The 24,866-nt window shown below is 42.3% G+C and overlaps 1 protein-coding gene across 1 annotated transcript in view; it reads right to left on the bottom strand.

The window, feature by feature from the left end:
- LOC103479283 (receptor-type tyrosine-protein phosphatase S-like) overlaps positions 1-24,866 on the bottom strand; it is a 98,742-nt gene that overhangs the window by 10,361 nt on the left and 63,515 nt on the right. The window contains exons 9-29 of the mRNA XM_081598448.1: positions 24,332-24,601; positions 23,106-23,485; positions 21,226-21,427; positions 19,021-19,157; positions 18,708-18,852; positions 14,957-15,292; positions 14,650-14,843; positions 14,484-14,510; positions 13,070-13,187; positions 12,241-12,885; positions 11,348-11,442; positions 10,131-10,387; positions 9,910-9,997; positions 9,545-9,763; positions 7,294-7,451; positions 5,280-5,294; positions 4,939-5,051; positions 3,283-3,380; positions 1,256-1,379; positions 632-807; positions 375-494 (exon numbers count right to left, since the gene is read on the bottom strand). Coding sequence (XP_081454574.1) covers positions 375-494; positions 632-807; positions 1,256-1,379; positions 3,283-3,380; positions 4,939-5,051; positions 5,280-5,294; positions 7,294-7,451; positions 9,545-9,763; positions 9,910-9,997; positions 10,131-10,387; positions 11,348-11,442; positions 12,241-12,885; positions 13,070-13,187; positions 14,484-14,510; positions 14,650-14,843; positions 14,957-15,292; positions 18,708-18,852; positions 19,021-19,157; positions 21,226-21,427; positions 23,106-23,485; positions 24,332-24,601 — 3,917 coding nt within the window. The remainder of the gene's footprint in view (positions 1-374; positions 495-631; positions 808-1,255; positions 1,380-3,282; positions 3,381-4,938; positions 5,052-5,279; positions 5,295-7,293; positions 7,452-9,544; positions 9,764-9,909; positions 9,998-10,130; positions 10,388-11,347; positions 11,443-12,240; positions 12,886-13,069; positions 13,188-14,483; positions 14,511-14,649; positions 14,844-14,956; positions 15,293-18,707; positions 18,853-19,020; positions 19,158-21,225; positions 21,428-23,105; positions 23,486-24,331; positions 24,602-24,866) is intronic.

Genomic DNA, 24,866 nt, shown 5'->3' with positions numbered 1-24,866 from the left:
AAATATAGAGAAGCAGTGCTGGGAAGCTACAGTTGGCCTACTTTTGGTGCTCCTAAGTAGGCCACAGGGACACGGCAGACTGACGGTCCTAGATGAGCCCTGCGTTGAAGAAACCGCTCCACTTCTAGCACTGATTGCATCTCAGCCCCTGACACACGGACCGTGGCCTGGTTTAAGCGCTCCACAACACCCAGACCAATCTATTAGCCTCTGCCTATCCACAAACACCGCCTGCTCGGCGATGACAGTAATTCACGAGAGTCCAATGTCAACCTGGAGTCCAGACGTCAACCTCGGGGGGATTAAAGAAGGTTTCGGTGCAAATAATTCAAAATGAAGGACGGGTAAAGTCGAAAGTGAGCAAAGCGCTTTACCTTATGCAGGGAAAAAGTGCGAACGCAGAAGGTGGCAAGCTCCATCGTGTCCAGCAGCGTGACCTGGGTCATCCCGTATGTCTCTGTGCCGCGACTCGGCCAGTACTGATCGCACTTGATCTGTCGGAGGTACAAACACATAAGGTAAAAATAGGATGGAAATTTTGAACGCTGGTAAAGTAGATCAATGTGTTTCAGTGCTTGAGATGAAGCAAAGTGTGCATTTAGGTCACTGGGTAACGGCCCGGTTTCCTAACCCGAGATTTCTCCTCCAGCCGCGTCATCATGACGACAGAGGCGGTTCGCTGCTCCCACACCATCCTCCAGAAGTCCCCGAATGTCTCCGCCAGGGGCCCCTGGGTGGCGATGTAGGCATTCTGCTTTCTGTACCCGTCGATGAAGTTAGCATTGATGTAGTCACTCCCCAGGATACCTGCGAAACAAAAAACCCCTTCGTGAGGCTCTCGATAAAAGCGGCAATCTGCATAAGTGCCGCGCTAAATTAACCTCCTGGTATGACATCAAGCGATCAAACGAAACGGCTGTTTTTGGCAGCCGCGGCTTTCACGGAGCGACGGCAAAACAAACACAGCGCTCTGCTGCAAATTCATGAGTCTCAGATCAAGCCCGTTCGTTCGCCGGCTTCTTGTTTCCGGAGAGGGGACGGCCGCACTCGAATGCACTCGCCGGTGTTTGTGGGTTTCATGCCAGTGCACACGGCAGTGTTTGCAAATTTCAGATTTCACCTATCACGCAGCGGCTCACTCGCCCTCTCCCTCTGAAAACGTCTGCCAAGTTCACACAGCGAGCTCAGATTTGTTCAGACTCTCTCCCGTCAGACACTTCTTGCCCCCCGGCTGCCGTCTTCGGACAAAACTCACCGTCTATGGGAGCCAGAACGACTCGGGTGTGGTCGTACGCGATGACGTTGGCGTAGCGGTTTTTGGGTTTATTCACCTCCAGGTTGGAGTGCTCCCAGGTGAACTGCTGGCTGGGGTCGATCGACTGGAAGAGAAAACGGACATCGCTCGTTAAAAGAGGCATTATGTCGTCACGATTCCACCACAAACTTTAGCAGATTATGTTGTGGTTTTGTGTAAGCAGCAATCGTTGCCTCTACACAAAATCCACTATTTCTGTGCTACTTTCATCCTGTTCTTTTTTCTTTCAGTATTGTATTTTTGTTTCTCAATTTTGACTTGCCTACAAAAAGATTTTAAAAAGATCACACACAAAAAAAAACTTTATTTATTTTGTATAAAATAAATACAATCCACTTCAAATAACAGCTTGCAAAAGCGACTTAGTACATAAACTGATTCCACTTGCGTGTCAGTTTAACTCTATGTAAATCCAGATGTTATGCAAAGTCACTGTTAGGGAACATTAGAGAACAAAAGATTTCTGTGGAACAAGGAAAACAGCAGATAGGTCAAGGATACAGTTGAGGAAAAGTTTAAATCTCATCGTAGGAACTACTTCAGTTCAACGCTCCTAAGAATGGTTGTTGACAGAAAAATTGAGAAAATGTGTTGTGATGACTGTTGGAAACAGCAGGAGCTTCTTAAAGTGACAGAGGCCAATTTCGAGGCATCTTTTAAGTCAGGTTTGATATGTACAGCATATTTACAACAACTAAAGATAACATAGTTACTTGATTGTGCTATAAAATAGCTCTAAATACATAATAAAATCTAATGTTTGTTTCTCAGCTGGTGACTGTATGTTGTGTTTGTGACTTTATTTTTGTGGTTTTTATGATGCAAAGCACTTTGAACTGTCTTGCTGCTGAAACTTGATCGACTGATAACACCCCGATTTGAGATTCAAGTTTGTCGTTGTTCTGAAGTGTAAAAAGTAAAACAAAAAATGAGGTCCTTTAATCACAAAAGAAACACATGGACACACAAAAGGTATTAAAAAGGCACATAGGGAAAGGAGAGCATGAATCAGAGAAACAGCTAAGAGGCCTGTAGTTGACTCTGGAAAAGCTGCAGAGATCCACAGCTCAGGTGGAAGTACCTGTCGAGAAGACAACTACTAGTTGTGCCCGCCACAAATCTAGCCTTTATAGAGAGGTAAGAACTAATGTTGAAAGGAAATGCATGACAAGTGCTCTTTAAATTGTGCCACAAGTCGTATGGGAGGCGGTCTACAAAACAGGCCATTGTTGAAGAGTGGCAGAATAAAAAAGGAAAGCAATAAGAAGTCTCATTTGCAGTTTATCACAACGAGAACAAGGAAAACACGAGGAAGGTGCTCTGCTCAAATGAGACCAAAGTGTAACTTTTGCATACAAAATGCAACGTGTGGCGGAAAACTCAACCTGCACTTTCCCTGTAATCATGGTGCTTTTTTCAGTAGGAATAAAGAAAAATTGGCAAAAACAAAAACCACCACCAACAACAACAAAAAAATAAACAAAGGCAGTCTCCAGATGTTTAAAGCTGGTGGAAACAAAAGACATTCAGCAGCAAAAGGTGGCGCTAGAAGGCGCTGGTTCATGGAAGACGAACACAAAAAAACCCAAACTTTCTAGACTTTTATTTGTAATAAGAAATGTATCAACAAATCATCTTCTTTCCACTTGATATTTTTTCACTACAACACATTGATCTAACCAAATATAAAAATAACCTGCAGAACTTTGTCGCTGTAACGCTTTAAAATTCGAAAATAGTTTAAACAACACGATTTTTTTGTTTGTCGTTTTTGAACGGCACAATGGAAAGTAACGACAATAAATCGTGTCGCTGAGTAAATAATGAACATAAACCTGCAAACAGATAAGCATTCAATAACATTTTGTGTATGAGGCGGAGGCGCATCAGGCCTCGGCATCTCTAAAGAGCGACGGACGTCGTCTGCTTATTTATTTATGCATATGAAACGATGATGTATTGCTCACCTCGTACTCTTGGGAGAGTCTCAGGTTGTCGTTGGCTTTCAGCAGCTCGATGTGCTCAGCCAGCTCACTGATGGGGATGGGGGGGTGGCTCATCATTCCTGCGTTACACGGACGGGGGTCAGAGGTGTGACGCCGCATCCAACTAAACAACCCAAATTACTGAAGATCGGCTTCACTTTTCATGCAACAATGTGAGGATAATTACACAAAGCGGCGACATCACATGCCATTAAGAAGCACGCTGAGGCAGAAAATCAATTATGATCCATGTGCGAGGACAGAGCGAAGTGAGGCGAGGCTTTTGTTTGGGAATTATCATCTTTTTTATTTTTTATTTGTTTTGATAAATTGCTTTTTCCATGTTTGGAGGAGCGGTGACTTGGCGAAAACAAACACAGACAGCGCCCTAATTAGGGGGGTTGAGCGAGCGCACGTAAAGGAAGCTACCTCTGGCTCCTTCGGTAATTTTGTTTCACAGCTGGCGAGGGGAAAGTGAGGCCAGAGCAATCCATCCTCATTTAAAAAATGGCGAGCGGCTACGTCAATGAATCAAGGCAACATTTCCGCCTTCAAAATGAAGGCGCCCTGGATGTTTTTCCGATTTCGAAATGACCGAAATTATTATTATTTTTTATTTTCTCCCCCTCGCAGAGGTTAACCACGACAAACCCTGCTCGCGTCACGACCACGGCGACCCCGGCCCGGACACAGCCGGACTGTTTCTGCTGGAGATGAGTTTTCAGCAGCGCGGAGCGCCGTCTCAAAAGAACAAATCTCTCAGGAGGAGGAGAGGAAGAAGAAGGAGAAGGAGTGGGCGAGGAAGGAGTCTCAAGGTTGCTGCCACACATGGAGGATAAAAAGTCTTGTGATGAAAGCGAAGAGACGAGGCGATGAGGTCTGCGGGGGTTTTCTTTGCCTCCCGACAACATGTAAAAATAGAAGAGTTAAAGCTTTTATCTATTGATTAAATAAAAGCGAATGCGTCTTTTTTGACCTTTTTTTTACGTAAGCTGGCAGGTAACCTTTCTCCGGGCTGACAGATCCCGACACCTCCTCAAAACAAGATGCAGTAGCAGCGGCAAGCCGCAGCCATGAACAGAGCAAGAACCGTAATTTAACTCCTTTCATGTGACTTGAATGCAAAGCCAAGGAAGGCAGGGGAAAGGGAGCATCCTTGGACACGACTACAGAAAGGTGTTTCTCAGATCTCTCCAGATATGGCAAGCCATTAATTAAATTTTTTTTTCCTCAAATGATCACTATTAACCAACGACACATATTTTATTTTAACTTCAGGAGCTCCGACGCCTCTCTCCGGCAGCCTGGCATGTGGGACGTGGGCGGACGGACGTGATGAGATTTTTTGACACAAACGTTGTGACTCAGACGTGACTAATCACTGACTGTACTACCTGGGCAGCGGCCATTTTTGATCTCAAAGCTGCCAGGTATGAGCTGCTCCAGTGGGGAGCAACTTTTTTTTTTCTTTTGAAGTCATGTCTGCATAATTTTTTCTCTTTTTTTTTTTTTTTACAGTGGATAAAATTAGCTGCATGAATATTTTGAATATTTTATTTATGAATTAAACTAAATGAGCCCTTGGAAGTTGAATTCATCATGCAAAAACTGGAGCGCACGTCTGCGCAGGCTTCATACCAGGAGTCTGGAAATTGATGCGTCTCATCTCCACGGGGTCCGTCGGGTGATGAGCCATCATCTCCGCGTTGCTCAAAAGGCTCTTGGTTCCTGGTTCAGAGTCTTTGCGCTTGCTGATGAGACACCGGTAATGGGAGAGGAAAAAAAAAAAAAAAATCAGTTATTACACCTAACCAGTCTGACTCGGCATCATTAGCGTTTCCACTCAAGTAAAGTAAAAAGCGCAAAAGCTCTCGCTGTGTTTTACGGATTTCTTCAATTTCTCTGTACGGTGTACGGTTAGCATGTAATTGCCGCAGGTTAAAAAAGAACAAAAGAGTCCGACATCGGTATAATCTTACCTGTCAGGTTTGCTGCTTCCCGCGAAACAAAGAGCGAGGGTCGGAATAATTAGAGGCAGAAAAGGAAGGAAACAAGAGAGATGGTTAGAGAGATAAATCAATATTGCTGCATTAGTATTCAAAAGCCTGATGACTCGCAGCACACATCACAGGCGTGCGGCCGGGTTCGGGCTTTGACGGCTGTCTGCCGCCTGAACAGACTTCTAGACTGGAACAAATTTGATGGATTTTGGACGTTTGGATGAAAGAGGCAGAGCGGTAAACACATTTGCTGGTCGGAATATAAACAAGAGCTGCAAGCAGACAGAGTGCAGTGCAAGATATTTTACAGCGAACTGCAAGTATTAATACCACACTTTGTCTTGTTATTGCCACAAACCTCGACTTACTTTATTGAGAATTTATGTGACAGACCGACACAAAGCAATTCATAAAATGAATACATGGTTTTCAAAGTTTTGTTTTTACAAGTAAAATCTGCAAAGTGTGGTGTGCATTTGTATTCAGACTACCAAGACGCCCCTAAATAAAATGCAGTGCGACCTGTTGCACGCTCCAGTTGAGTGCAATTGATTGGTATCGTAGGTACAGATGTTGTGTAAAGTCTGCAGGTGTCTGCTATGGAATACTAATAATCGCAAGCCACCAAATAAGCTTGTGGTAACTCTGGAGGAGGCGCAGAGATCCACTCAGCTTCAGCTCAGGTGGGAGAATGTACTTATATTAGTCATTTTAGTCCTTTAAAAACTACAGCAAGAAGAAATTAACTGTAGGAAGCAATTGGAAGTCCCATTTGCAATTTGTCCCAAGCCTCCACAGAAAACATGGAAAACGGTGAACATTATACGGTCGTATTCAGTAGGTCAGAATATACATCCTGATGTGTCTTGTTTGTTAGATTAAAAGTACTTTTTTGACAGCGACAACCTCCAAGAAACATATGTCTCATTAAGACGGCATTTCAGTTTTTTTATTGGTCTGACTCTATTTTTAAATTGTACGTTTTCATTAGTTGTAAGTGGGAAATAATCACAATTAACAGAAATAGAGGCTTTCAAACATCAATCTGTTTGCTTGTAATTAATCCACATAATGTGTTCCACTTAGTGATAAGGTTCTTACAACAACATGGATCTTCAATAATATTCTAATTTGTTGAATTAGTTAGTGTGTATATGTTCAAAAGCCAATTCTGCACCTGAACCTGAACACACCATCTACACAAGGATGGAAGCATCCCACAAATGTTATACTTTTTTATTTTTAGCAGAGACAGGGATGACAGATGAGACTAACGGCAGACGACCTGACAGAAGCTGTAAGTAACTCGGGACTGAAACAAAGCTTGAATTTCCAGCAGAGCATTGATCTTAAACACACAACCAGAACTAAAGGCAAACAAAGAACCAGTGAAAGAACCAGTTTGACTGAGGTTGAGTTTTGTTTTTTAAACACTAAAAAGACAAAAATGTCTGAAGACTATGACGACACATCTGTGTCATGTAAACTTTTGCTTCTGCTTTCAAATTATGCACTGTGCTATGTTGATCTATCACATAAACCCCCAGTAAAACATTGAAGTTTATGACAAAATGTTAAAAAAGTTCAACGGGGAAAAAAATAATTGATGCAACGCACCGCCCGGTGGAGTTGCTTTTTGTAAAAACACTCTCCTGCTGCTATCAGCCTACATTGCCACATCGCATGTGCATTTATTCAGCTTAAAAACAGTCACTAACAGACATGTTTCTGCACACAACTCTTGCATAAAATTACTGGGATTGGGTGTTTGATGTAAGTGTGAAAAACAACTGAATGGTGACACACTGGGAGTCAGAAAGCCCACTCAAAGAAGTTTCTTTTTTACTATGTAAGAAAAGCGCAGACTAAAGCCAGTCTCATCCTCTAAGAGAATCAAAGCTGCTTTGGCATTTACTCGGTGCAACCGACGCGATGAGTCATCACTGTGGTTGAAAACTTGACATTTGTCTTTTCATGAAGCTCTGCCACTCACTTTTTGTAAAGGAGGATAGCAATAACGATGCAGATGATGAAGACCACGGCCAGGACGGGTCCGACGACCCAGATCAGTCCGTCGCCCGCATCGAAGGGCTGGGGGTCTGAGTCCGGGGCGATCACTTTGTCTGTGTAAGGGCTGGCCACGTACATCCTCTGCACAGCAACATCACAGGAACATTGTCAGAAAAATACTCTTTTTTTTTGCATTGACCTAAGACCAAAATATAAAAAGCGTACAAAAATAAAATGTAAGAATTAAACTTAATAATAAAGATGTCTTAAAAACCTTTCTGTCAATCCAACTTTTATTTTAATCATGTAGTCTTAGAGTCCTTATTAGAAAAATCAAGCTTTTAAATGGGGGAAAAAAATTATTATTAAATTATTTATTTAGCCTAAATCCAGTTTAGGACCAGGGACCGAGGTGGAAAATATAGATGGTTCATTTTGTGTCAGGTCAAGCATTTCTGTGTTGATTTAGCCATTTATTTTAGATAATTATCCTGCTAAACATTAACATTTTGCTCCTAACATTTTTTTTTATTTGGCAGAGACAACTAGATTTTTATTTAAAACGTTCTGATGATTTAACCCTTCTATGCATGAATTATGATCCTTTGTGTCAGGATTTTATTCCAATTTGTTTTACTTTCTTAAGGCATAAAAAAAAGGTAGGAAAAAATTAATAAAAAAATTGGGTTTATTTATTTTATTTTTTGGTGATCAATTGTAATTTTCTCCAAATACAAAGTTGTTATTTAAAAAATACATCAGTAGTATTGTTCTTTAGGGGTTATCTGATGTCACACTATTTTCTTTTACCTGCAACAGTCGTCTACAGTAGAAGGAGGGACTGACTCAGTCAGTCAGTCCCTCCTCCTGTCTGTCGGCCATATTGGATTTAACAAAAATAATTTCTTGCATTTGCAGCTGATGGCCAGAAGCTGATGGTGTATTTTATGATGCATTCATGTCCACTTCAGTGGTCTGTGTGCATTTATAACATAAGAATCCACAAGAAGCACAAGAAAATGGCTTTTAGATAGCTGTCCACTGCAGTGACCACTATGCATGAAAGGGTTAAAAAGTTAGTGATGTCACATGCTCTATAAAAGGCAGAAGGTTTTTCGAAGGGAAACCGTAGCCGCAGCATGACACATTCTCAACCAGTCTAAACAATGAGGAGGAGGCGCTTTCTCACAAACTGTTTATTTCATGTTGTTGGCGAAAAGCTCAATCTTAGTCTCATGTAGCTAAAGCACAGAAGAATTTAGGAAACCTGTCATGTTTGCATTCAGATGTCAGAAAAGCGAGGCATGCCTTCCCATGTAGAAGGTTTTGTCATTCTTTGCTCCAGTTCACTAAGAATGAGATTTTTCATATTTGTGGCATCTTCTAGCTCACTGTGAACGGTAACAAGATGAACTTCATTCTCGTTTTGACCTGGCACATTTTGTTGTCTTTCCCATTTTGAATAGTTACATTTTGACATCTGAGTTGCACTGCATTCACGCCACGAAAAAGATGACATGGAGAATAAATTAAAAAGGTTCTACCCTCTAAAAAGAGACCAAAGAGATGACACAGCAAAAAATGTTTCGCTTGGACGCTTTTAATAGTTTTGTTACTTAATCCAATAACTATGGCACTGCAGATATTGTTAAAGCAGTTATTACTGTGATTTTTTTTTTAAATATATGCACTGGAATCAAAGGGTGGATTTCTCTTTTCTTTTCAGTGTGCGATTATGCTACTGCAAAAAGGGATGGACTAATTTTTAAGCTTTGTATTGTTACAGAACTGTTGCAAAGGATTGCATGGGACTAACCAGACACAACTAATTTAATGTGAGGATGTTACAACATGAAGGGACTGCCTCCTCTTTCCAAGCTCTGAACTGCTGCATTTGTATTAGTTCTGAAGAGCTTCTACAAAATATCCTTTGGGCTTTTGTTCAATTTGAAATTCTATTATAATTCATATTACATATGTATGTTTTTTTTTTCAGCTGAAATGCACTAACATGCCAGCAGTGCACAAAGGAAATAATAGCTCCCTCTTTATTAGCAGCAGTGATGGAAGTGTGAGAGGCTTATTGCATTTGCCAACCACACTTTGACTAACGGGAATTGTATAGTTTTAGCAGTGAGGCTGGTATTGATCACGACTCATAGCGATAACCTGCAGGCGAGAAGGAGAGAGGAATGTTTTGTAGGCACGGAGACGACTGGAAGTGGCGTTCGTACCCCTGTTGTGGAGTTGAGTTCAGCCAGGATGAAAAAGACGTACTCCTGGCCCGGCTCTAGAGCACGGTTCTCGAAGCCTCCGTAGTCCAGCTGGTCCCCCAAAGAGAAGAAGGCTGGTAGGGTTTCAGGTGTGAAACGGGCTGTGATGTAAGCCCGCCTCAGGTCCACCTGCTTCTGCTGTCGAGAATCCCTCTGCCTTTGACTGATGTCTTTCAAAAGCTTCGCGGAGAAAGAAAATGCAGAAAAACGTAACTCTAAGGCTGATAGGTTGTTGTTAAAATAGCTAATTGTCGCCAGGGGTTTGTGGAGAAGGACTTTCGTCTGTTTTTGGGTCAGTAGGTGCTGTTGTTTTGGGGGGTTCTCACCTCCTCGAGGTCCATTTCATCCGGACTCTTCAGGTGTCTGATGACGCCGCGGGCTCTCCGCAATGGAACCACAACGACATAAATGTTCCTGTTGAAACAAAGGGGGAAAAAAATCAATATGAGCCCAAGTTGTTCTGCATTATGAAATGATCTCATTATGTATAGTTTGCTACAAAGTGCGATCATCTGTTCTCAGCAAAAACCCTGAAAAAAAAACATACTTGATGGGAGTGCGAGTTTCCAGCAACGGCAGGATGATGGTGACCGTGGCTTCGGTTTCACGGCGGCTCTGGTCGATCTCAGGACGGCGGATGGTGATCGGTGGGGACGTTTTGGCTGTGATGCGGTGGCGGAGGCCTCCCATGTTGCCCTCGGGAGCCGTGATTTTAAAGTCGTAGCTGGTGTCTGGCTGCAAGTTCGGGATGACTGCCTTCTTCAGACGCGCGTCCACCTCCATCTTCTGACGGTTGTACTCCACCTGGATGTTGGGAGAAGTTAAATATGCAACATTTCTATACAACAGCCACCACATTTACTGTATTAGTACCCTTGGTGAAGATGTATTAAAAGGCTTGGGAAAAAAAATATGTATTGATCTTCATAAGTCGGGACGCAGATACAAAGAATAGCTGCTGACCTCTAGAACAAAACCTAAAAGGTTTAAAACAACCACGACGATGAAAAACAAGAGATCCCGTGTTCATATTGCTTCAACATCTATTGAGTAAAAAGTGGCATTTTGGGGCACCATAGCTCCATAAAAGCTATTTATTTTAGGGCTTTTGTCCACATCTTTACCAGAAGCACCAATAACAGTTATGGGGTTTCTATTGACATAACAAGACCAATGAGAGCTGAGGGCTCTAACACTAAATCTGTTTTCTAATTTCTTTGTATTTCAGTCAAACATTGTGTGACCTCAGATATATATTTTTTTAATTCTGAGTGATTTTTGAAAATGTGCAGCTTTGTTGGATTTTGTTGCTATGACGCCACTGTTTAAGGCTGTATCTTTATAACTGTGTCGCGTAAAGTCATAGAGTAGGACGAAATAGCAAACCTGATTTCAACCAATACTGACAAAACGATTTCTTAAAACCAACTACAAACACATAAATCATTAGCAGTTAGTAGCAAAGTTGTTGAACTGAGAATAGGTAAAGCACATGTTGATTTTAGTCCAAGCCGAAAATCAGTAAATCAACAGTAGGTCAATTCCACAATCATTAGAAGTGGTGCGAATCGCTCCAAAACAGCTGACTCTGTTTTGTATTCAACAGGATCTGAAGCTACCAATTCTACACAGGCATGAAAGGGCAAATGTGTGTCTTAACCAGCATCCGTAGTGAATAGTACAGACCCTCAACAATTATCTGAGCTAATGTGTTGTACCAGACGGTGCACTGATGCAGAGCACCAGCACCAGGTTGGGACGTACAATGAAGCGGTAGGGGTTGCTGGTTTCTGGAAAGTCCCAGGTGAGAAGAACGCTGGTCTTGGTGGCCAGATTGACAGAGAAATTTCTCGGCACATCTGGGATGCAAGCAGAAAAACAAACAAAGACGAAACAAATAAACAAAACAAAAAAAAAAACAATGGTTACTTATCACATATCAATGAGAGGAAATCCGAGGCTCTTCCAGGTTCCCAGCGCAAACCTGCTGAGGTGGAAAATGTTACTCGGAGAGGAGCACATGACGGTTAAGAGGATGGGCAGGTGATGAGGAGAGTGGATGACATGAAAAAGTAAGTAACGGACAGATTGGCTGCGGTAATGTGACATGCCACACTTGTCAGACTGGATGTTCGTGTTTGGTTCTGTTCAGAATTCAGCATGTCAGCAAGGCTTCGGAGAGAAGGTGGCAGTGAAGGTCTATCAGATAAGAAAAGGCTTACCTGCAGATACGGCACCAGGCGCCACTTTTCACTTCAAATGAGACTAAACACTCACCTCCTCTTGTAGATACTGTACACTCTGGGCTCAGTATTGACTTTTACCTGAGGGTTTGTGATAAGCAGTGCTCTTGAAGCAAACATCCATTAACTATGAGCCTGCTTCCACTGGTGGTGAAGGGTAGGTGATGAAGGTACGAGTGAGTGAGTGAAGGAGATTAAGGGGGTGGGAGCAGCTGTGTTCCTCTGAGACTTGCAGAACTCCTTCTCTCGGGGACAAGGGGGGTGAGTTGGTGAAAAGTGGACCTGTAAAAACCGGCCCAGACTTCGTTTTAGTTTAGTGTCTGGAGGTGGACTCCACGATGAGGGGAGAAGTGAAGTAGAACCAGTGCTTAGGAGCTGAAAGGTGTTTTCCCCGGGCCCATCGGCCAGCCCTACCTGTTTCAAAGGCCAGGGTGAGGTACAACAGAGCAGGGCTGAAAGGGCCTGGCCCTGCCTGGTTGTGGGCTCTGAGCTGCACCTCGTAGGCTGTGCTGTGATTCAGGCCCAAGATGGTATAGCTGGACTCACTTGCAGGAAGTGTGATGAGCCAGGGGGCAGCAGAGGAGGCCGGGAGGGCAGAGGAGCCCGAGTCAAAAGCCTTTCTGTAAGCGACGGTGTACTCTGTGACGGTGCTGCTGCACTCGTCCGGGGAGGGGGGCAGCCAGGAGAACTGGAGGGAGCAGCAGGTAGCGTTCACGAAATCGATTATTTTAGGGTATCCTGAAGGCGGACACGTGGGGACGGCTATTTCCTGTCGTGTCGCGTTTCCGTAGCCGGCTCGGCTTTTCGCGGAGAGGACAAAGACGTAGGAGGACCCCGGGGAGAGGTTTCTGACAGTGAAATTTCTCTCTTGAGGCTGGAAATCCACAGTGCCGTTTAAAGAAGCGTTCTTTGGCCCGAACTGGAGGCGGTAGCCCTGGATTTCCACTGGGGCCGCCCGGCCATCAGAACCTGTCTCGGAGCACTCGAGCGGAGGAGACCACCTCACCACCACAGACGAGCCGGATCCTGGACGCACCCACAGGGACGGAGAGCCGGGCACTGTGGACAACAGAGTGGGCAGCATAAAATCGGTTGTAACGTGCACTCTAAAACCATGTATCATGTAAATCTCGCAGAGGAAATTAGCATTGATCTGCCGTTTATTTACGGCACAGCTTGCTGTAAGATCAATTCCTGAATGTGTTACTAAATCCAGAGCGCTATATAGTTGACATGTGCTCACCAATCCCTGTGGTCTGCACCAGCTTAGCTTTGCTGTGTGCTCCATCCCCTTTGGTGGTGTACGCAGCCACTGAGACAGAGTACAGAGTCTCTGCTTTCAAACCTCCTAAAACCAGTTCCTGATGGAGGGAAAACACACCATTAAATACTGAACCTCTTTTCTACGGAAAAAGCGATTAGTTGTTAAAAAATATGATGTGAGTGCACAAGTTATCACTACACTGAAACAAAAACAATTACTGTTTTCAAATACTCCTTTTTACTTACTAATTAAGCACATTTTAAAGTAATTTAGATGATAGATGAAAGGCTTTGATAAAATATAACTCCAACATGCGATAATAAATCAGAAGTTTTGTCGGGAATCACATTTCAACGTGTGCAAGGAATAATCTAAAACTTGTTTCTATTCTGAGTAAAGCCGAACCCTTTCCAAATTCTAAATCACTCCAAATGCTGCATTCTTCACTCGTCACACTATTATCTTTGTTGACAGAGTTAAATGCAACGCTTCACAAACAAGGTAGAAAACAAATTAAAGAACACATTTTCTTCTTTGTATAAGCAGAAATGTCTGTTGACAGACGTGTGGTCTGTTGACAGACGTGTGGTCTGTACATTCAACGCAATAAATTGATTGCGACTTCGGCTCTTCCTGTTAGTTGTGGCCCAATTTTTGTAGCAATGTTTTTCCTTTCACTTAACCTTCTATTATTTTGATGGGATATAGAACTCTGTGTGCACCAAACCTTTTTTAGCAGTGACATTTTTGTGGCTTATCACCATTGAGAAGTGGAGAACTGTTCCACAATCCAATGCTCCAATGATACGTAAAAAAAAAAAACTTATTTTGAAACTATACCTTTCTGAGAATTGTGGGTTTTGCAATAAGTACCAAATATTATCACTTGAAATTGGGTGCCATTGATGCACACCATGCACACAGTATGTCAGTACGTAGGTTTTCAATATAAGTTGCTGAAATAAAATAACTTTTCAATTAGATTCTAATTTATTGTGATGGAGATGTAATAACAAAATGAAGAATTATCAAAAGATTTTACATTTGAACATCTATTGTATTACCAGTTTCAGTGTACGAGTACTTTAATATGCATTTTTTAATGTTTTTTTTATATATAAATTTATATCCAGTCTGATGGAAATAGTATATGTTTTTGGAAAAAGTATCATTAATTACTCCACTTTATTTCTTTAAACGTAAAACGATAAATTTTTTTGGGACACGTTCAAAGTAATCCAACAAACAAATATAGAATTAGATAACGGAGGATTTGATTAAATCTTTGTTAAGAATGTGAATTTAAAGTCTGGGACTAATTCTGCTGGATGGATTTGCTTGTGAGCTCATTTATAGTTTCCTTGTGGGAAAACGACCGGCAGTCTGCACTCACATACTGAGTCGAATCATCCTCCTCCATCTTGTCACACAGAAGAAGCACGCCCCCGTAGGCAGCCGAGACAGATGAGACGAGGAGTGAGTCAAAAGATTAGACGGGAGGGAAATGTTTACAGATATTAGAGATGAGCATCGGTTTATCTTCGAAATGGCAATTTCACCTGGGATTCGTCCAACAGGAGGTCTTTGATTCGGGGCAGGGTGCGTGATTCACCGCTCTCCGTGCGGCTGAAGTGCACCTGGTACCCCCGTATCTGGCCTTGCCGTAACCGTGGCAACACGGAGCGCCATGTTACCCGGAGAGCCGAGGAGTTGAGCGGCTGAACGTCCACCTGACGGGGAGCGGCGCCGGGAACTGAGCGCACGCAGAACGCAGAGTTAATTAAAAAAGACAGAGTGTCCCCAACTGGTAAATAAAAACTAACCAATCGATAGCATTTAAGTCTGATCAACGACACGCATCCTCACCGTCCTCGTGAGTTCTGCACAGCACGGCCGGGCTCCTGGGTCCGGTCCCCACTGCTGTGGAGGCTGCCAGCGTGATGTTGTACCAGCTCCACTTCTCCAGGCCCTCTAACACAATCTGCCTCTGCTGCGCTGTGATGGGCGGCCCATCCACCTCAAAGCCCTGAGTTTCTCCTCCTTCTCCTCCATCTTCTCCTGTCCCAGAAACTCTTTGGTATTTGAGCTCAAAACCTGCCAACTCGCCATTCTGGGCCTCCGCCCGAGGCGGCCTCCAGCTCACTCCCAGTGAGGTGGAGCTGACACTCTCGCAGGACACACCTTCAGGTGCAGCTGAGGGCTCTTGGATGGATAGAGGTAAGGGAGCAAATTGGCAAAGAGTTTAGGATATGAAAAAAACAAACAATAAAGCAGTAAGAGAGGGGAAAAATCATAAGCACAAGGATGGAAAGCAAGGGCAAAAAAAAAAAAGAGGAAACAATAAGAAATGAAAGTAAACTGAACTGAAATAAAGAACACACACCTTGGAAAAGTATCAATACCCATTGATTTTTATTTTATTTTTTTCTGAATCTATTTCGGTTACAACCACAAGCTTTAATATATTTACTTAGATTTACTATTGTGTGATAAACCAACACCAAGTTGAGCACAATTGTAAAGTGGAAGGAAAATATACATTATATATATATATATATATATATATATATATATATATATATATATATATATATATATATATATATATATATATATATATATATATATATATATTCCCCTTTAGTCTTGGGATAGAGCCAGTTTTCTGTATTAGTTTTAAGTTTTTTGGGCTAAATCAATATGAATTAGGGTCAATGACCTGCTGGTAGGCAAACCTCCTACTCAAGTTTATGTCATCTACAATCTACAAAAGGTTGTCTTTAACTTTGCCCTGAAATTTTCCAACCCAGCCCGGACCCGTAGACATTGTGTCTGAGCCCAATCCGACCTGACTAAATAACTCCAATTAGAGGCCAGAGCCCAAAGTAAATATTTTAATATTTTTAATTGATAGCAGTTTTAAATACTTCCAGTAAGATTTTGCACTCTGCTGGCTTAGCAGTGTAATTTCTCTCGCTTTTAGATTTTGCTTAACATCATCCAGCTCCATTTTGATGCTTGTTGCAACAGCTGGATGAGTCGATTTCAGTCACTTGGATTTGTGACTGATAGGAGCAGAGCAAAGCAAACGACCCACTCCTCTATTTACACTTGAATAAGAGGGGTAGCATCACTTTTTACATTGAGCGTTCTAGTTTAGTTTTCTCTGTGCTTTGTCTACTATGGGCTTATTAAAAACGCACCAGAAAAGCTTAACCCTAATTTCAAGAAAGTAATGTTGACAAAATCCGGCCCAGGTTTGGATTATAGATCAAAACTCTAATGCACACACCTACACTTAAGGACAATTTAGAAAAACAAATTATTGTACATTATGATGTCTTTGGACAGTGGGAGGAAGCTGGAGTACCCAGAGAGAACCTACGCATGCACAGGGAGAACATGTAAACTCCATGCAGAAAGTTTCCAGGTTGGGATTCGAACTCAGGACCTTCCTGCTGCAAGGCAACAAAAGTGCTACCAAATGCAGCCCATGTGAATACATATTAGAGCCACTAAGTTTTTCAAGTTTTCAGTCATAGATAAAATCTTAAAAAAACACATGTCATTTTTCTTCTACTTCACAATTGTGTACATTGTCATATAAAATTCCTACAAATTAAATAAAAGGCTGAAACATGAGGTATGAATACTTTGCAAGGCTTGAAAGTAAAAAAAAAAGAAAAAGAAAAAAAAGGGATGCAACAGCATAATGTAAATGCATAATGTTAGGCTTAGAGGATAATGAAATAAACTCGAGACAAGAGTATTGATCCTAAGTGGACAACTTAATTATATGGAAGAAGATTGCACATCCGATAGCCAATAATTATTTTATCATCTGGCTGCAGCTGGTGGCATGGAGGGGTCCGGGTTCATGAATGGGGAAAAAAGAGAATGAAAACAAAAAATAAAATCTCTCCTTTCGAAGGAGTGACACACAGCTTTCCACCCAGAAGCAGACACACACACGCACACACACACACACACACACACACACACACACACACACGCGCGCGCGCGCACACACACACATACATACACACGCACACACACGCGCGCGCACACACACACACATACATACACATACACGCACACACACACATACGTATATACACATTTCCCAACAGCAGCCTCCATGGCAGCGTAATCCCCGAGTCCTTGGGATAATAGAGTGTGGTGAGACTTTCCTGCTCTGACAAGGGGAAGGTCTTAAGCTTTGCAGCAAGGAGATAAAACAATCTTACACAGTGCCAAACTGATTTAGAAGTCAGGTTGGAAAAGAAAGGCACTAAGACAGAAAGTCAGGATGGAAAAAAAAAATAAAAATATATATATATATATATATATATATATATATATATAAATAAAAAGGAAAACATGAAGAACTCTCACACCTTTCCGCCACTACAACAGACATCACTCACCTTAACGCACATGCAAAGGCTAAAGCACGGGCGAGGTGTCCAGGTTTGTGCTTGATCTCCTGAGGTGTTCAGCTCTGCTCTGTGTGTGTGTGCGTGTTTGTGTCTGTGTGTGTGTAACAGTCACAGCTGACAGGTTCAAGTATCTATTCACTCAGCCGTACAGCCACTGTTCTGCTGGCCTCGGGGGACAATCTAGATGTGCACCAAAGCTTGGCGATAACAAAGCACACCTAACCTCCCTGGGAAATGAATTCTACTGCATGAAACAGTCTGCTTATCAAGCACCTTCTTTTCCCTTTATCCGAGACGCCCTCGCCTCCCCTCTCCCCGCCGCCTTCCGCTTTGACACCTCTAGTGTACCACCCGGTTAGGTCACTTCAGAAGGGGAGCCAACAGTCGCCGTTCAGCTGAGTTATTGAGTTAATACTTAAAATAACAAAACTTACCACGTCAGAGACAACCTAGAGTACTTTATCGCCGCTGCAACTTTGTGAATTCTTCCCTTGGTTCCATTTCTTGTTTATCGTTTTTGTCCTCTTAAGGGCAGAGGGGATTTCGAAGGCAGAGCGATCCGTTTTGAGCCTCATCGGCTATCTGTGTTTGTTTTTAAAAAAGAGGTGAAAGAAATAGAGCCAAGGGAGATAATCCAAGTGTTGTGTGTGGTAAAATATAAACTACATGGTACTTACCTGACATCATAGCAGGCCAGTGACCATCCTTTAACATGCCACTGGTTGCGAGTCAGTAAGTGGAGGAAAGTTTCAGCCTCTCAAAAGTGCATTATACCGTACGCTGACAGAGGAAAGGAAACGAAGAGATAGCCAAGAAATAAAAGTACAAAATCATAATTCTGCTGCTCTGCCTCCATCTGTCGCGTTGTTTGGGCTGTGTGGGGGGAAGAGAGGCCGCTCAGCGGAAGATAGACACAGTTAAAGGTGCAACGGATGGATGGGAGGAGGGAGAGATGGACAGATGGGATGAGAAAGACACATGGCGAGATTCTGAGATGGTTTCCAGGTTTTTTATCAGGTCAGTAGCTGAGGAAACGGCGACATGTGTGAGCGTGCGATTTGAGAGGCAGAAAATATTTCCCAAGGAGGTAAATATGACACGATTAAAATGTGCAGGAAGGCGCTCGTCGCAGTGCTCGTGTGAGCACGTTATGTAAAGTTAACGAAACAAGGACGTACTGGCTTGGGATGTCCTCTGCACAAGTTCGTTGGTGAACGCGCCGATGCCTTTGTTGGAGATGGCGGCCAGGGAGAAGGAGTACTCGGTGTTTGCTTTCAGGCCCTCGACGGTGTAAGAGTTCCTCGGCCCGAAGGTCAACTTCTCCTGTGAGCGGAGAACAGAGAGGTGAAGCCATGGCGAGCGCTGGGGTTAATCTCTTACATCCCCCCTCCCCCACCACTTTTATCTCACTTCTTTACTTCTGCGACGGTACAAAGTCCACAAAAAACAAACAAACAAAAAAAAAAAAACAAGTGAGCAAAAAAGGCTTACCAAACTGCCAAACTTGACAGGCTTATAGAGAAGCTCGTAGTTGACAATTTTCTCCTTGGTGTACGCAGGCTCCCAGGTCAGCTCAATGCTGGTGTCTGTCACCTTCCCAACTTTAAACTTTCCTGGTTGACCTGGAACTGAGCAGGACCAGACAACACACCAGGTAAGGCCTCAGCACCTTTCAACAAGGCCTCTTTCTAATGCAAACACAAACTATGATCATTCTTCTGGTAGTTCAATGTCCTGAAAAGATTCTTTATCAAATAGTTTTTGCACAACAGGAGACCTAGCGGCCTCCACACTTGTCAGCACCCGTGCTAACGATGTGCAAAGAACTTTAAGAAGATTAATTTTCACCTGGAAGAAATGTTGAAGAACGGCAGCTTTTAAACTTCAATCAATTTATTCAGTGGGGAAAAAAAAATTCTAATAATAATCACGGGTGGTGCAATTATTGGCACTTTCAAGAAAACCTATAATACCTAAACGAAGAAAATCAACTGAGTTTAGTATTTCGTACAAAATGCCCGACTACTTTTAAGGTGATCAGAGCATATGAAATGACTAGAAAGGCGTCTTGTGTTTGTTCTGTTATGTTTTGGTTTCTGATGCATTTTGAGTCAGTTTCCTCACATCTCTTGCTTCCTGTGCCATTTTATTTTTGATTCGTCTGATTTTTTAGTTTTTAGATTCGTTACTTCTCCTTTTTATCCTTTTATTTTGATCAGTCTGGTTGTTTCTGTTCAGTGTTCTCTTTAATATCCGCTTTCAGTCTGTTTCTGGAACATTGTATTTTGGTCATACTCATGTTGAGACGTGTTTTGTTTGGTTTTTTTTTTTTTGTTTTTTGGCCGTGCTACAGTTTTTGGTCACTGTGTTTAGTTTCTGTTTTGCTGTAGATTCCCTACTTCTCTGTTCTCAGGTTTCTCTCTGAGCTCTTCCACAAAGTCTTTGGAAGTTCCTTCTTAGTTTACATTTTTCAGTGTTCTATTACTTTCAGGCTTTCTTTAAAATGGGAAAGACATTAAGGTAATTTACTCATAAGAAAATAGGTAATTGCATAAACTTGTCCATATGTGTGGCTAACGAAGCGGGAAAAAGACCCAGGTTTATATGGCCGTCATGCACAGTGAGCATAATGTTAAGAGATGTAAAAGATGTCCATAGTTCATTGTTAAAGAATGGCATTTCGAGATCACAGTGTTTCCATGGTGACCTTACTCAAACCAGTTGTTTTGGAGGCATGTTGTGGATAAAAAGAGTATTATGTCTGACCGTCACATATGTAAATATGCACAGTTTGCTAAACAATCCTGAGGCTTTAACTTGAACTGATTACTTTGATCAGATGAGACTTGTATTGATCTTTTTTTTAAGCCGCAAACACTGCAGGTGTGTCTGGCATGAAACAAATGATGACTGGAGTACGTCTGACAAGCTTAGAGTGCAACACATCATGGAAATACAAAATATCAAAAGATTAAAAATAAATAAATAAATAAAATAAAATCTGTTGTCTCTGCCAGAAAGCTGTATATCTGTCAGCAGTGGATCTTCCCATTCGTAAATGATATAGAAAGGATTCGCCAGAATGTAAATTAACCTTCTCCCAGTAGCATGAGCTGAAGAGGAAAAGCATAAGAGACGATCCGGTAGTCTGGATGATTTAGAGATAATGCGCGAAAAGGAGTGATCAAAGATCCTTCCCTCTCTATTTTCTAACCTTGTAAATGTCATAGAAGCAGAATAAGTCCTCTCCTATCGGCAAAAGTCTGTTTTATGAAGTGTTGACATCAGGGACACCAGTGAAGTGTGAAGAGTGCTAGATGAAATGGACTACACCAGAGTGTGCATGCAGTTTTCATGTTTCCATTATATGTAGATAGCTGTACATGCTAAGCTTACAAAATGTCCGGAAAACATTAAATTCTAAAACTACGACTAAAAGTTGTAATAACAATATTGACTATACTTCACCAATGTTTTTCAGACACTATTCTTTCTTTACCGTTACACAATTTCACCACCACTGAACATATCAATCAGACTTACAGTATGGACGATAAGGACAACGAGTGACCATCTTTGCACCTCTATTGACAAACCCAGCTTAATTCTTGCCTATATCTGCTGGCACCAGTCAATTATCTGCCAATGCATTCTGGGACCTGGGATTGATTACGTTTTCAAAATTGAGGCACTTACCTCCACGCAAAACTTTCACATGTACAGGATCTGAAAAGGGGCCATCGCCTACGGAGGTGAAAGCCAGGACCTGGATGGTGTACGTCTCCGAGGTCACAAGGTTCTGAATGGTAGTGATCACGCTGTCCTGCACGTTGTGTATCTGCCACTCGTTAATGGCTCGGGATGGGTCCATGGTGTAGTACACACGGTAGCCTTTCACCTAGGAAGGAACAGAGAGAGCAGCAACTTTATTACAGCTGTAACTGAGGCCTGTGCTTCAGAATCTGATTTTTAGGTTATCAGGGACAACATTTTATTATTCGGTCTAATCCCTCAGTCACTCCACAACGATAATCCATAATACCGTGTTTTAACAGAGCCAGACTTTACGACGGCTGCGGGTCATCTGGTTTGCTTTACAGCGTTTAGTCCAGACGATATGGTGTTTTACTGTGTGCTTAATGCCATTGTTTTTTTGTTTTTTTTTTTACAAAGAAATTTTATACAGCAAAGGGGAAAATTGACAAAACCAATGAGCTGATTCTGGCCTTTAAGATGTAATCACTGCACCTCTAGCCGTTTTGGATTTTGGAAACACAGTAGGTAGGTCAGAGTTTATGTAATCTCTCTGCCATGCCAACTCCCTAAACCTCCAGTTCTCCCACCTCCCCTTCGCTTACTCTTTATTATCCATAATCCCCATATGCACTCAATTCAGTCTTGTGCTTTTATGAACCCGCTGCTCGGTTAGGTAGGCTTGAAAAAGGAAATGGGCCTCAAGAGGGAGCACTCTCAACTTAGAGTGGACAGTCCAATTACCCTTTCTTTTTTTAGAGAGCAGGAGAAAGTAGCGAGAGACTTACAGTCCTCAGAAAGTAAGTGAACATGCAAGCTGGATAAAAGTGCCCAATAAAAAAAAAAAAGTAAAATGGGCCTCTTTATTGTTTTAAAATGCAGCTACCTGCAAAACAGCTTCACAGTAAGCAAAAGTAAGACTTTTCTACGAAGACCCACTTCAAATGGTGTAGCATTTTTACCCCTATTTTAATCAGGTCGGTTTTCCTTTGTAAGTGCAGCAAATCAATACCAACAGCACAAAACATTCAGGAAATTATAAATTAACTTCTATGAAGTTGTAAGCAGGTGTTCCACGTGGATCTTTCCTTGGACCATTGTTATTTATGCTTTATCTTCCATCTGTAACAATGTAAGTAGATTACACTGTGATTTCTGTGGATGGTGCCAGTAAAATCCAGGTGATGCATGGTCAGATCAGAGCCACTGAGACTTAATGAGAAGCAGTTTGTATGCTGCTATCTCTTAAAGTCACCATGGTTGGCAGTAGAGCCAAATGATTTTGTGTTTCTGAACTGGAATCAATTCTAAGCTTTAATTTCTTGCTCAACTGGAAAAAAAAACTGTAACTGTGTCAGGTTTAATCTCTGTTAGTGCAGGTTCATATAAAAAATGACATAACCATGGATGAAATAGACTGTATGCAGTCAATGATTCTGTCACACATCATTTACTCTCTAACCAGCTTGCCACAAGCCAGTGTTGGAAATATTAAAGCAGCACTGTTGCTTTTCTACTTGACTAAGTGACTAATTACATACGAGTTCCTGTTTCTACTAGAAACAGGAACTCGTATGTAATTTTATAGTAATTTTGACATAGATTAAATGCTTTAAATACTTCTCGATTGACATGTTCACACTGAAGTTGCAATGTGTTTTAATGGAGACCAATACCTTCAGAACTGCAAAAAAAAAAAAAAGGTATAGTATCCTTTTGGCCAATTCTGGTGTATTTAAATTGATAATATCAAATAAATAATTATAAAGTAAAAAAAAAAAAAACCAAGTGTGTGAAGTGCTTCAAAGTTCAAAATGCCCCACCTGTCCATTGGGCTCCTCCGGTTCCTCCCAGCGCACCATCACCGTGTTCTCAGAGATAACGTGGGCCTGCACGTTCCTCGGGGGGCTCGCGGGGGCTTGCTCTCCGGTGCGAGCCTCCACGCGTGCGGACGGCGGCCCCTGGCCGATGCTGTTGAAGGCCGACACCCGGATTTCGTACTCCGTGTTGGGGTAGAGGCCGCCGATGCTGTAGCGGGTGGTGGTGATGCCGTCTACCGTCTCATACTTGCTGTCCGGCCCTTTGGCCCGGTACTGAATGATGTAGTAGGTCACGGGGTCGGGATTGCCCGAGTCCCAGGTGATGGTGATGCTGGTCGCTGTGGTCTCTGTGACGATGGGCGTGCCAGGAGGCTTCGGTAAAGCTGCAGATCATGACATCAGCAGATAGACAGGATTATTAGTTATTGCAAACGATTTACTCCATGCTATACATTATGTATCCTTATTATCGCCATATCTGAAGGCATTACTTTTTTTTTAGACATTTAAGTCTTTACAATATTTTTATATTGGATAATTTTCCAGCCTGAAAAACAGCTTATGTTGGTCTTTAGCCTCTTATGTTGTCTTATATTACAGCTGAAGAAAATCTCTAAAATATTTTATTGTAAATTGAAATTGAAATCTGCTGAAATTAGTACTAAAATCAGTTTCTGCAGGTCGAAAAAAGGTGAGAAATAGAAGTCGCAAGATTGTCACTGCTGTAATTCTAAATTAAATTAAATCCGAAATTCAAATTCAAGCTTCCTTCAATGCTAACAGCAGACGAAGTAGTTTAATGTGTTGACGACACTGAAAATCCAAAAGTCCCACAATTAGAAAACATTATTTATACATAACTTGGTGGTATTTTTGGGGTGTGTGATTTCTGGTGAAATCCTCAGAGAATAATAATGACTCATGCAGCACTCAGGGTTTAAACTATTTTTAAGCTCTAATGATACGGTTTCTCAAATTTCTAATTTCAGCAGCATCAACTTGCTTGAGCTTGTGGAGCTGATAAATTAGAGCACATTAATTATTTTCAGAAAGGCCTCATATAGCTTCAAGAAAGAAAAAAACATGAAATTGGTTCGTGCTGTTCTTTGGGATACAGAAAATCAGAAATCTTTAGATCTGCAGGATGTGTACTCGACAAATAAAACACATTCTAAAACAATGCCTGTTTCTAAAAATAAATTACAAATGAAAAATGGCGGGATTCTTACTCTTGACTAAGACCTGAGCAGTGGCCTCAATGATGCCCAGGCTGCTCATGGCCACGCAGGTGTAGTTGGCCGACTCCCGGACGCCGTTGAGCTCCAGCACGTTCCGTCCGATGGGCATCTCGTCCTCTGGGGTCAGGTCCTCCATGCCCAACATCCACTTGACGTAAGGCATGGGCGAACCCACGGCCACGCAGGTGATGTTGACGCTCCCCCCGGGCATGATCTCGTGATTGTTGGGTGAGATAGAGAAACGAGGGGGCACGCGGCGCACTGGGAGAGGAAGAGAGCCGGGGTAAAAAGGAAAAAGGGGGTGGGGGGGAAAGGGATGGGGAAGGGGGGTAACAAAGTGTGAGGCAGAGGAGGAGAAAAGAGGGAAGAGGGGGAGCAAGGAGGGGAAAGGTGGGGGAAAAAGAATGAGAAAGAAAGAGCAAAGCAAAGAGCAGGAGATCAAGAGAATAAGTGAGGGAAGAAGAGATAAAAAAGGAAGATAAAGAGAGAGAGAGAGAGAGAGAGAGAGAGGAGAGGTAACAGGAAG

Source organism: Poecilia reticulata, chromosome 17, assembly GCF_904066995.2.
Source record: "Poecilia reticulata chromosome 17, P_reticulata-male-v2, whole genome shotgun sequence".
NCBI lineage: Eukaryota > Metazoa > Chordata > Actinopteri > Cyprinodontiformes > Poeciliidae > Poecilia > Poecilia reticulata.
This window is presented reverse-complemented; position numbering and strand designations above follow the sequence as displayed.